The sequence below is a fragment of the Lepus europaeus genome, chromosome 3, assembly GCF_033115175.1.
Source record: "Lepus europaeus isolate LE1 chromosome 3, mLepTim1.pri, whole genome shotgun sequence".
NCBI lineage: Eukaryota > Metazoa > Chordata > Mammalia > Lagomorpha > Leporidae > Lepus > Lepus europaeus.
The window spans coordinates 138,931,967-138,945,806 of NC_084829.1; the positions used below are offsets into that span (position 1 = coordinate 138,931,967).

The following is a 13,840-nucleotide window of genomic DNA, read 5'->3' on the forward strand; positions in this document are numbered from 1 at the left end:
AACTCTAAGACTTATTCCTGGGATGGTCATGACAAAGATGACATTGTCTTTTATTAAGACACCCTTTCTAGCACCAATTGCACACTAAGGAGAAAAAAAAAAGTCCAAGTGCATCTAAAGAAACCTGCATCACGGTGGGAGGCTGGCTGATTTGAATGTTTTCTTCCAGCAATTACAAGAAACACACAGAAACATGATTTAAACCAAAAGGAGGGCACTCGTGTTTCCTTTAATGTCAATGCTAATCATAACCACACACTCCAAAACTCCTAGGACCTGGACTAGCCACGCACACAGGCCAATGAACGAAAGCCTCTTTTCCCAAGCAAAACCCAAAGCATCAACAAGAAGCTCTTAGTAATTCTGTGCTTAAGTCTCTCACCATCACTGGATCATGGGGTCACCTCAACATGTAGCACAGCAAACAACCTAAAAATCATTATTGTAAGTCAACAGGCTATAAATCACAGGAAGAAGGCAACATATCAACGGTTTGTCCTGGTTGCTGGCAGATCGGAAAGTGGGACTTCATACACTTGACTTTTCAAAGTTTCCCAAGTTACCACAGAAACCAAGAGTCCATGAAATCAATAGGTTCTTGAATGAAGTGAAATTGCTGTAATGGGAATGGGTGGGGAAAGACGCATTGAAGCTGCAGAAGTCATACCCAGTAACAATTCCACACCTGCCTCCAATTAAAAACCCTAGCCCTTACCCTACCACTGCATCATCATTCCTTCAACTGCGTGGTGGGCATTACACTGGGTTAGTGTGCATCTGCATCCAGTAATACTGTTCATTCTTCTTAGTTAACTTGTTTTTTAATGAGTAAAAAATGTTTAAAAAACAGTGCCATGAAGGCTCTGAACTCCTTTTACCCAAAATTTGCAGAAACATTCAAATTCACTTCAGCCTATAGCGCCTTAGAAATCCACTACTGGATCTTCTCCATAGAAAGAAAGAATTGATTGAATGCTTGGGGAGAGAAAAAGTGTTCTAACCCCGCAATTTTATCAAATATGTATCTATCATATAAAGAGCTACCCCAAATTTAAAGTTTCATACTAAAGACTTTGGAGGGTTTTCACGTATCAAATCAGGGTTACACCTGCAAAGGATGAAATACAGAATCCCTGTCTGTGACTCCTTAACGGACCTGCTGGACAGAGGAGCAGCCCACAAAGAAAGCAGCCAGCACACTTGAGTTCCAAAAATTGAACAGCTGTCAAGAATTTCCCATCAACAGAATGACATCCACCAAAAGATATGAGCAAAAGAGTTTGCTTCAGCTCTGAGGAAATTCACCTTAACTCCCCCGTTCCCACAACCTCACAGACAAACACACTCTCACACGCGTAGATGAATTACATTATGACAAGAGTTGGAAGAGAAACAGAGTTGGAGGCAAAAAAACAATTGCCTGAAAAGAGAACATACTCTTGAGCTGCTCTAGGAATCAATCCACACTTATCCGCCCGTGATCTGATAGCATTATGGAGTATTATAACCCAGATGCAGCTGGGATAAGATGTTCTGTAGTAAGACTAACTCCATTTCTCGATTCACATTAAAACTTAAAGTAACGGAAACTTTTCCCCCCTTTCTAGTCATTCTAATCCTGTCCATAAATGTCTCATTACAGACAGGACCCACACTTCAACCGCAAGCTAGTCCTATGCTCATTAAGCTTATTCAAAAACCCTCAGTCATCTTCAACTTTTGTCCCTGACTGAACACCCAGAAAACACATTCAAATGGAGAACTCTGCCCTTCTGTCTAAAAGAGAATTCCATCTCCCAGCAGGAGGTCTTCTTCCTGTTTGCAACAGAAACAGAACAATGCCATTTTTACTTTCCTACTTAGCAAACTCCCTCAAACTTTGCCGGGAACCAGCCCTGTGCCCCGGACTCTGATGCAGGACAATTCTCCCAGGCTGTAACTTTGCCCCCAGCGTGGACACAACGGCCCCTCACCTTTCAGGCAGAACATTCTGTAGCAGCTGCATAGAGGTGCTGGGCTCCGCGGTGCACTGCAGCCTGCAGCGTGAGGCGCAGCTGAGCCCCGGCCCACCGCCCGCCGGCAGGGCAGCCAGCCAGTGCCTGTCACTACAGGAAGCCACTGCCCAATCCCAGGCTCGCGGGCTGGGCTGCGGACACCTCCCTATCTCTCCCCGGTCATTTCACGCCTGGGATTCAGAGCCCGCTTGAAAAAAGGGGAGGAGAGCCGCGAGTTGGCTGCAGGCATCGCTCAATTCGCATGGTCCAGTGCCGCTGCCGAACACACGGCCCAGCCCATTTGTTTGTGCTTATCTCTCAGCGTTTTCCATTGCAGAGAGGGGCTCCCTCACGTGACCCTCAGCACAAGAAAGAAATCACTGGATTCTCTTTAATGATGACCTTCTATTCTTCGACTTCACCGCTCCTTGTCTGTCTGATACTGCTCTCTGCTTTCTGATACGGAGTCAGCTGTGCGGACACAGGTGTGTGATTAACACTGGACATTATCATATAAAACCTTGCATAGCCGGCTGAGGCTGCATCACTGAGAGCATGCACAGGGAATGCTCATGGTAGTGCAAGAGAAATAGCAACACTAGGTAGGTGCGAAGCATGTGATACTTATATAGCATTGCCATTTGTTTAGATGAGGAAACAAAGTCGACATTACAATATGTGAATTTCCAACTCCAGTGTAGCCATAATCCAATATTAAATTTTGTCACGTGGGGGAAGTGCTGTAGCACAGCAGGTAAAGCCACTGCCTGCAGAGCCAACATCCCATATGCCCACCAGTTTGAATCCCGACTGCTCCATTTCCGATTCAGCTCTCTGCTATGGCCTGGGAAAGCAGTGGAAGATGGCCCAAGTCCTTGGGCCCCTGCACCCATACTGGAGACCCAGATGAAGCTCCGGGTTCTTGGCTTCAGATCGGCGCAGCTCTGGCCTTTGGGGCCATCTGGGGAGTGAACCAGAAGATGGAAGACTGCTCTCTCTCTCTCACTTTCTGCCTTTTTCTCTCTGTAACTCTGCCTTTCAAATAAATAAATATTTCAAATAAATAAATAAACTTTGTCACGTCCCCTGAAAAGCTAACTCTACGCTGGCAAGTTCATGGCTGCTGGACTGTAAACTCTAGGTGAGACCTGCTGAGAAAGTCTAGTAAATTGCCTCGGGGACAGCCTGCTTACACAGCCATCTGAGCCCGGGTCCTTCCCCACAGAGACTGGCCAGTCTCCTGGCCACAGGAAGCGGCCATTGTTCACAAGGCCAGCTGCTGTTTGCAGGTCTTCCTCTTAACTCCACAGGATGCAGGAAAATGACTCACAGAACCAGTCTCTCTATCTGTCTGTGACCTGGACGCTCACCCCGCCCTTGGGGCACCCGCAGTGTGGATGCTCTGTGGATGCTCCATGCTCTTTGGCTTTCTGTATAAGGACTGAGCATATCCTGGGAGGCTCCTGCTCCTTGTCCTCCTGTATCGCCTGGTTAAGAGGTTGTTGCTGTGCTCACAAGGAAACAGAAGAGGCCCTCGCCAGAAGTCAGTGGGGATGGACAAAACCTAAGGGTGGAATGATAAACAGTGACACAAACTCTCAGAATAGAGTTCATGGATCATCTCGTTGGGTGGACCAAAGGATGATTTGCCCATTGGACCAGCTGCTGCCTCAAGATCAAACTTAGACCACCTGAGTCAGTCTTTTCCACTGCACCTCGTGAGCTTCTCTCCATCTCTGACCTCTCCAATCCTGAGCAGTCTTCCGTCTAACTTATGAACTGCACAGGTATTCCTAAAAATGTTCCTGTGGGCTTGATTCAACCTTTCAAATTGCACAGAGAGACAGGGCTGGCATGCTGGCACAGTGGGCTTAACCTACCACCTGAAATGCAGGCATCCCATATGAGTACTGGTTCAAGTCCCAGCTGCTCCACTTCCCATCCAGCTGCTTGCTGATGTGCCTGGGAAAGCAGCACAAGATGGCCCCTGACACCCATGTGGAAACCATGATGGAGTTCCTTGCTCCTGGCTTCATCCTGGCCCAGCCCTGGCCTTTGTGGCCATTTGGGGAGTGAACTTGTAGATGGAAAATATCTCTTCTCATCCCCTCACCCATAATTTTAAAAATCTTTTTTTTAAAGATTTATTTATTTATTTATTTGAAAGGCAGAGTTACACAGAGAAAGAGAGGCAGAGAGAGAGAGAGGTTTTCCATCTACTGGTTCACTCCCCAGTTGGCCACAATGGCTGGAGCTATGCTGATCCAAAGCCAGGAGCTAGGAGCTTCTTCTGGGTCTTACTATGAGGGTTCAGAGGCCCAAAGACATGGACCATCTTCTACTGCTTTCCCAGGACATAGCAGAGAGCTGGATAGGAAGTAGAGCAGCCAGGTATCAAACTGGTGCCCATATGGGATGACAGCGCTGCAGGTGGCAGCTTTACCCACAATGTCATAGCACCGGTCCCAATAAATAAATCTTAAAATAAATTGTATATAGAGAGAAATTCCTATCTTGGAAATTTAAGATTTGAGGCTTGAATACAGAGACTGTACTTAATAGTATTCTATGCACACTCACAGTTTAAGCCATTTTTAAAATTTATTTATTTATTTGAAAGGTAGACAGATCTTCCATCTGCTGTTTCAGCCCCCCTTAATGTCCCCAACAGCTGGGACTGGACCAGGCTGAAGCCAGGAGACTGGAACTCAATCCAGGTCTCCCATGTGGGTGGGAAGGACCCGACAACTTAAGCCATCACTTGGATATCAGCAAGAAGCTGAAAAAGGAAACACAGTCAAGACTCAAACCCAAGCCACTCTATTTTAAGATAAGGGCATCCCAAGCAGTATCTGAACTGCTACTCCACATCCCACCCCTCCACCTTTTTTTTTTTTTTTTTTTCAATAGAGATGACTTTATATGCTGGAAAGAATTTTGGACAGAAAAGTAAAGAGAACCTGATAACCTGATTCTATTACTATTTTGCTGACCTCTAAGTTCATTACCTGCAAATATGGAGAGTGATGGGATGTGGGAACTAAATTAACTCTCCTATTCCATCCTGCTCCATCAAAAAAAAATATTTTGGGGGCTGGTGTTGTGGCATAGCAGGTAAAGCTGCCACTTATGACTCCAGCATCCCATATGGGTGCTAGGTGGTGTCTCCACTGCTCCACTTCCAATTCACCTCTCTGCTAATGCCTGGGAAAAGCAGCAGCAGATGGCCAAAGTACTTGGGACCCTGCCATCTACGTGAGAGACCTGGAAGAAGTTCCAGGCTCCTGGCTTCAACCTGGCCCAGCCCCGGCTATTATAACCATCTGGGGAGTGAACCTGCTGATGGAAGATCTCTCTCTCTGTCTCTTCCTTTCTCTCTGTAGCTCTTACTCTCAAATAAATTTATCTGAGTTAAAGAGAGGGAGATAAGGAGAAACAGAGAGAAAGATCTTCCATCCATCTGCTGGCTCACTCCCCAAATGGCCACAATGGCCAGAGTTGGGCCAATGCAAAGCCAGGAGCCAGGAGCTTCTTCCTGGTCTCCCACACAGGTGCAGGTGCCCAAGCACTTGGGCCATTTTCTACTGCTTTCCCAGGCCATAAGCAGAGAGCTGGATAGAAGAGGAACAACCAAGACACAACTGGCACCCATATGGGATGCCAACGTTGCAGTGCTGGCCACAGTGCCAACCCCATAAATCTTTAAACAATATATATTTTGGTGTGAATACATAGAAATACGTACAAGCACACAAATTTTATTAGATGTATTATGTCAGGTCTCAGGAAAAGAGAATCTTTACCTTCTCAGGGTTTAATGCAAGAGATGGGCAGAATAAATAACTCAGTATGATCAGTTATATACATAATAGAACATACAAAATTAATAATGAGCAATCATAGCTCCTTGTCCATTACCACCAAATTAAGCTAGTCTTGCTACTCAGGTTAAAGCATTGAAAATTTAATGTTGCTGATTAAACAGTGTCCCCCACCAGACTCCTATCTTCCCTGAGAACATGAATCCATGGAGGAACAGGCTCTCTGCAGATGTAATTACAGTAAGGACCAAGGTGAGATGACACTGGATCAGGGTGGGCCCTCACTCCAAAGGGATGGTCCTAATAAGACAGAAAGGAGAGACACAGAACCACAGAGAAGGTCAGGAGCAGATGAGGGCAGACACTGGACTTGTGCCATCACTGGCTGCCAACAGGAGCTAGGAGAGGCAAGGCAACATGAGAGCCATTGCATGGGCATGGGGCAGTTGACACTTTGACTTCACCTCTGGCTTCATGAACTGTGACAGAGTAAACTCCTGGTGCTGAAGTTATCACATTTGTACTCATTTACGACAGCAGCCCTAGGACATGAACACCTACAGCAAGAATTGCGGAGGGGAAGGCATGTCTTATTTTTTTCTTTTGAAAGTAACCTTAATTTCTATTTACATGTGCTAAAGTCTATTTTGTACATACTTCTGTAATTCCTGGGCTCAATTTTAATTGAAAATAAAGTCTCTTATAAATAAAGCATTCATAAACAGCACAAATATTACCTTCTATTAAATTACAGGAACTAGAGTTCTTATCACTTGAAAAGTTCATGGCATTAATGCCAAGCAATAGAAATGCAATGTGCTTTTATTGATTTCAAATATAAGACTATCATGTTTTAAAATCCTGTTTTTGAGGAAACAACCATGAGTATGTTTGAAAACAAAAGCATGAAAAATCACACAATTCAGACTTAGAAGGAAAAAATAAGAAATATCTATTAAAACTGGGTCAGGTATTTGGCCTAGTGGTTATACCAATTAAGACACCTGCGGCTGGCGCCGTGGCTCAACAGGCTAATCCCCCGCCTTGCGGTGCCGGCACACTGGGTTCTAGTCCCAGTCGGGATGCCGGATTCTGTCCCAGTTGCCCCTCTTCCAGGCCAGCTCTCTGCTATGGCCAGGGAGTGCAGTGGAGGATGGCCCAAGTGCTTGGGCCCTGCACCCCATGGGAGACCAGGAGAAGCACCTGGCTCCTGCCTTCGGATCAGCGCGATGCGCCGGCCGTGGGGGAGGGTGAACCAATGGCAAAGGAAGACCTTTCTCTCTGTCTCTCTCTCTCACTGTCCACTCTGCCTGTCAAAAAAAAAAAAAAAAAAAAAAAAAAAAAAAGACACCTGCATCCCATATCAGAATATCTGGGTTGGATATCTGGCTTTGGACCTCAGCTTCCTGCTAATGCAAACCCTGGCTCAAACAGCTGGAAATCTGCCACCCATCTGGGACAACTGGATTGAGTTCCTGTCTCAGTCCAGGCCTGTCCCTAGCCATTGTGGGCAGCTGGGAAGTAAACCAGTGAGCCAGTGGATGGGAACATGTTTCACTCTTTCTCTTTGTGTGTGTACTTCTCAAATAATTTTTTAAAAATAATATTGTGTGCCACTACAAACTCTGTTGCAAGATTTTAAGAGTAATTCCTAGGACACCTGCATGGAGGGAGCAGGCTCAGGATGATGCATGCTCACAGGATTTATAGCCCGAGGGACAGGACAAAGGTCTTGCCTTAGCCAACCATGACCTAGGGCGGCAACTGCTTTTCTTCCTCATAGGATTACGACATCCAGCATCGCATTAAAGTTTAACATGATTATCTCTACAAGAGGGAGTGGCAGCCACAGACACAGCCAAAAATTTGCAGAGAATTACGTTTTTCAAACCACCCTGTGCTATTTACTTGTGTGCTAAAAGTTTTATTTTATTTTGATGTAAAAAAAAAAATGGGGATGAGGATAAAAGAGGAATTAATTTACATAACAAATAGAATCAGTGAATCTAGAGCAGCTCAAAATGCTACTTTTCCCTGGCAGACACAAAATTATACAAGAAAAACAGACAACCATACATTCTCCCCATGCATCTTGACTCTTACTCTTGCCTCAAAAGCCAGACGAAGATGAAAATGCCTGTTTAGAAGTTCGCTACACACAAATCGGAAAACCCATCTTCCTATCTTTTTCATACCTGTATTTCTACATGCTTTTGAAGCACAACATTTACTATTATATTTTGTTTTATTTGAACAATAGAGGGATGGGGGACAAAAGATCTCCCACCTGTTGTTCCATTCCCCATATGTCAGCAATGGCCAGGGTGTCAAAGCCAGGAGCCTTGAATCCCAACTGGGTCTCCCACATGGGTATCAGGGACCCAAGTATTTAAGCCATCACCTGCTACCTTCCAGGGACATTAGCAGGACCCTGCAATCAGGAGCCAGAGGTGAACATGGAACGTTGGCATTCTGACTTGGGACACGGGCATCTTAACCAGTGCTTTACCATTAGGCTACATGCCCTCCCCCCACGAGGAGCTGCGGATGTCGTATTTCCAAACAGCGGTGCTTTTCTCTATCTCAAGAAACTGGAAATGCTGAAACCCTCTAATATTTTCCAGATGAAAATGACCAGGTTAAGCCCATACCCTGGAGATAAATCCACTCTGGGGGCACCTGTGACCCTTGTGACTGACGCGATCTTAGTCAAGTGTGTTGTAGTCGGCCCCCTCCCCTAATATTCTAGGCAGGGTACTTTTGGTTTTACCAAGATTCTGAATCTCTCAGACAAGAGAAGAACATGGTGTGAGGTTTTATATACTCATTCCTCCTGCAGCACAAGAGAAAGAAGGAAAAGAATTAACAGCACTAGGGGCTGACGCCGTGGCTCACTTGGTTAATTCTCTGCCTGAGGCACTGCCATCCCATATGGGCGCCGGGTTCTAGTTCCAGTTGCTCCTCTTCCAGTCCAGGACTCTGCTGTGGCCCGGGGAAGGCACTGGAGGATGGCCCAAGTGCTTGGGCCCTGTACCCGCATGGGAGACCAGAAGGAAGCTCCTGGCTCCTGGCTTCGGATTGGCACAGCACCGGCCATAGCGGTCATTTGGGGCGTGAACTAATGGAAGGAAGCTCGCTCTCTCTCTCTCTCTCTCTCTCTCTCTCTATAACTCTACTGTCAAATAAATTTTTTAAAAAATTACAACACTATAATGCCCAGTAGGCTAATTTCACCTTTTCTCTGGTTAATTTAAAACAAGTCTCCTGTTCTAGCGCCACCGGTCTGGCCACCTGTAGGCAGGGAAATCTGGATCACAGGTCTTTGTTCTGGACACTTCCTGCTCCCAACACCACCTTAGGCTGTATCCTGTTTTATTTTGCGACTTGATCCCAAGGGCAACCTGCATCCTCTTTGTAGTCCCTTTTCTCTTAGGAAATGCCTGAATCCTGGGTTATTTCGTGCTGGACATAAACCAGCTATGGGGCTCTAAGGCAAATGGGCAGAAGCTTCCACTGAGGTGCTTCACTGGCATCTGGCCCAGGTAGATGGATTCCATGTCACTGTATTTCCTCCCTGAATTGCAGGAATTCTGCCTTTACTGGCCATTTTAAAATATGCTCTCCTGAGCCAGTTCTTAGAGTTATTTCAGCTTGTTTTTCTTCACAGTCAAGTTCAGACTTCTTGACATCACAGCCAAGAAAAGAGCTCTCATTTGGCTCGTTAGCATCAAATTTGTATCTAATCTCATTCTGAGCTCCCTGGCTCTCCTAATACCCAAAGATACATTGGTTTTAACAACTTTTGAGCCCCTCGTGATATCATCTTCCCAGGACATGCTATACTGAGTTTCTAAGTTGACCTGAGCTCTTACGTAGATAATCTTCCATCGTCTCCTGGCCACTCACACATGTGGTGAGCTGCCCTGACTCCCTACTATATCTTTCCCAGTCTCTCCCTTGGGGGTGGGGAGGAATCATCTTACCACTTAACAAAAAAGAAAGGAAAAAAAGAAAGATAAGGACAAATCCAAAATTCCTCATCCAGTATTAATGATCCTTCTGGACTTGGACTCAAGTCTTTTTCCAAACCATTCTGGACAACATCTCAAGTGGCCCCCGGATCATCTCGGTGCTGTGGTGCACATGGTCACACACCTCCCTGTCTTTGAGTAGGCTGTGATTTCTTTGTCTGGAATGCAGCCCCACCTGCACACTCTGCTGTTGTACTTCTCCAGAGCCACCTTTGACCGGGCGCGTCTCCAGCAGCACTAGGTTGCTATGGTACATTATTCACGCAGCTGTCACAGTGTCACAACACTGCCCAGCTACAATGAAAGCTCTTTAGAGTAGGCACTTGCTCATTCACACTTAACTTCTGGTGCCTTAGGGGGCACCTGGGACATGACAGGCAATCCTTATTTGCAGCATAAACACATCAAACCAGATTTACTATAACTTCACTGTTTCATCCAAGTGTATACACCCTGGATGAGAACTATATCCCACAGGACGTTGATTTCTACAAAAAGACATAAAATATGTAACATACTTCTTAAAATTAAATAAATGGACAATTTTCCCCTCATAAAACTGTAAGGAAATTCATTATTAAATTACTGTAAATGTAGGATTTTTAGACATCATGGTTTTTTAAAAAAGATTAATAGTCTATATAGGTCTTATTTCCAAATACACAAACACAGATACCACTCTTTCTCAAGGCAAGCTTGCCAGAGCAATCTCAGCAGGCAGCTTTGCTACTCCCATTCCGCCTGAATTGAATTAAATATTTGAAGGATGAGCAAAGTGGGAAAGAAAAAAAAAAACATCATTTTTCTGAAAGTATCTATTACAAACATATTGATGTCAGTGTGTCCAGCTGGAGGGAGGATATGGAAAGATGTCATAATAATGACCCCAAATCCCCTTTCTTAATGAACTTATCATGAAATGCATTGTACGAGAGAAAAACCAAACCAGTGAAGTCCAAGTTTTTTTCTCTTAAAGTTTTGCCATTGTCACTCAGCCTACAATATACATATTTGAAGGTCTAGGTTCAGTAACATAAAATAACCTCCTAGAAAAGATACAGCCTTGAATCTTTTCATGCTGTGTGTTTTGGCAATGTGCTCCTTGAAGGATTGACTCCCAAAATACATAGGTCAAGGGCAACTGTCCTGCCTCTTCCCAAGAATCCTAACCTAACTGCAGGTCATTCTGTCAAGTGCAGTAACTCAAGCACAGGAAGACAAGTACTGCACGAAGAATCTTAAAATGTAGATCTCACTGAAGTCAAGATTGAAATGGTGGTTTTCAGAGGCCAGGAACAGTGGGGTGGGGTGGAGGTGGAGCGGTTTGAGGTTGGGGAAGGCTGATTAACAGGTACTAAGTTAGAGTCAGGAGTAAGAAGTTCTGGTGTCCTATTCACAGTAGGGTGACTACAGATAATTATAGTTAATGGTGTATTTTTTTTTAATGAATCATCAGAATTGAGACATCACATTTTTTAAAAAAGATATTTATTTATTTATTCGAAAGGCAGAGTGATAGAGAGAAGGAGAGACAGAGAGATCTTCCATTTGCTGGTTCACTCCCCAGTGACTGTTACAGCCAGGGCTGGACCAAGCTGAAGTCAGGAGCCAGAAACGCCATCCAGGTTTCCCACATGGGTGGCAGGGGCCCAAGTACATGGGCTTCACTTTGTTGCTTTCCCAAGCACCTTTGCAGGGAGCTGGATAAGAAGCAAGACAGCTAGGATTGGAACTGGCACTCAGATACAGTATGCCAGAGTTACAAGTAGTGGCTTAACCCACGGCACCACAATGCTAGCCCCTGTACTGTATATTTCTCTTTAAACACACACAAATGGCAACAACAGAAACACTACAAGAAATAATTTTTAATGTTTTCAGCTAAAAAATGTTAACTGTTTAAGGAAATAGATACCTTTACCCTGATTGGACATTCTGTAGCATATACATGCATGAAAACATCGCGTGGCATCCCATAAATATGCACACTTTCTTTCTTTGTTCTTTTTTTGACAGGCAGAGTGGACAGTGAGAGAGAGAGAGACAGAGAAAAAGGTCTTCCTTTTCCATTGGTTCACCCCCCAGTGGCCGCTGCAGCCGGCGAAGCCAGTAGCCAGGTGCTTCTCCTGGTCTCCCATGCGGGTGCAGGACCCAAGGACTTGGGCCATCCTCCACTGCACTCCCAGGCCACAGCAGAGAGTTGGACTGGAACAGGAGAAACCAGGACAGAATCCAGCGCCCTAACCGGGACTAGAACCCGGGATACCAGCGCCGCAGGCGTAGGATTAGCCTATTGAGCCGCGGCACCAGCCAACACACTTTCTATCAGTTAAAATTTTTTAAAATAAAGGGGCTGGCATGTGGTGCAGTGCAGTGAGTTAGGCTGTCACGTGAAAGACCAGCATCCTGTATCACAGTGCTAGTCTAAGTCCCAGTTACTCTGCTTCCAATCCAGCCGTCTGCTAATGTGCCTGGAAAAGCAGTAGAACATGGCCCAAGTACTTGGGCTCCTACCATGTAGGAGACGAGAATGGAGTTCTTGGCTCCTGGCTTCTGCCTGGCCCAGACCTAGTTGTTGCAGCCATTTAGGGAGTGAAACAGACAGATAGAGTGGAAGATCTCTCTCCTGTCTCTCTCTCTCTCTGTCTTTTGAATAAGCAGATATATCTTACAAAAAAACAACTTCACGCAAAAAACGCTTTAAAATTTAACCTAAAGAGTTTTTTTTTTAAAAAAGACTTATTTATTTATTTGAAAGGCAGAGTTACAGAGAGAGAGGGAGAGACACACAGAAAGAGAGAGAGGTCTTCCATTTGCTAGTTTACTCCCCAAATGGCTGCAATGGCCAGAACTGGGCCAGGCCAAAGCCAGGAGCCAGGAGTTCTATCCAGGTCTTCCATGTAGATGCAAGAGACTAAGCACTTGGGCCATTTTCCACTGTTTTCTTGGGCACATTAGCAGGGAGCTGGATTGGAAGTGGAGCCATGGAGACTTGAACCGGCACCCATATGGGATGCTGGTACTGCAGGCTATAGCTTTACCCACTGTTCCACTGTGCTAGCCCCAAAAAGTTTTTTTGTATTGTTTTCTTCTAAGGCTCTGAGTAAGGTGAGAAAGTTAAAACAATAACCAACCTTCAACTACAGAAGCAAGTACAATCTTCCATCCACAAAATCACATTCCTAAATCATTCTTAAGAGAAGCCAGTTGGAATTATTCAAAGCAGTATTTTTCAAGTATATGTACCAGCCAACCAGGAGGACAAAAAATTGTGGCACAATTTCTATATTAATAAAGCTCATAATATTACTGCCAGTCATCAAGCAAAACGATAAAATGGAAGATATGCAAGGATATTAAAAGGCAGATACAGTTTACCAAGTTAAGATGTCCAGCATTCTGACAATTTCTGAACAGACATTTGAATATCATATCATTCCAATATTTCAGGTCCCTAAGACATCCATTTAAAATATCTATGGGAGCCACTCACAGCTTTGTAGAGAACTAAGAATTGGAGTATAAGATGGCTTGTTTCGGAAATCACCACATTCGCCAACTTCTGAGCCACTTTAGCCTGCGTGATAATCTTCCAGGAAGGTGCTAACCAAATCCCCTTCAACGACCAAGTGCTCAGAGCAGGCAGGCAGTTGGGAACCTCAGCAACGGTGAGTTATTTCAGGACCCATAGGATTGACGATGATAATGTTTAAGGGAACCACAGCATTTAGGCTCCTTCAGGCTTTTCCCCTGTCCTTAGCAGTTTAAAAATAAGCAAGCAAGGGACTCTTCAGACCAGCCAACCCATGGCAGGGGTGGAGTCCTGCCACAAAGCATGATAACCACAGGGTCAGCAGATCCACAGAGCAGGAGCATCCCACAAAAGCGGCTCTTTTTCTAATGCTCCTCTTTGATCATGCCAACACCATCTGAGCCCTGCCCTTTTATATTTCTGTTCTCTCTCTTTCTCTTTCTCTCTCTCTCTCTCTCTTTC

General features: G+C 45.0%; 1 protein-coding gene across 4 annotated transcripts in view; it reads right to left on the reverse strand.

The window, feature by feature from the left end:
* Positions 1-13,840, reverse strand: part of NHSL1 (NHS like 1) — a 287,111-nt gene that overhangs the window by 125,679 nt on the left and 147,592 nt on the right. Inside the window, exon 1 of one of the 4 annotated variants that reach the window (XM_062186830.1) lies at positions 1,974-2,040. The exons of the other annotated variants lie outside the window; for them this stretch is intronic. Coding sequence (XP_062042814.1) covers positions 1,974-1,989 — 16 coding nt within the window. The 5' untranslated portion in view covers positions 1,990-2,040. Of the gene's footprint in view, positions 1-1,973; positions 2,041-13,840 lie in introns of those variants that run through there. 4 annotated transcript variants of the gene reach the window in all.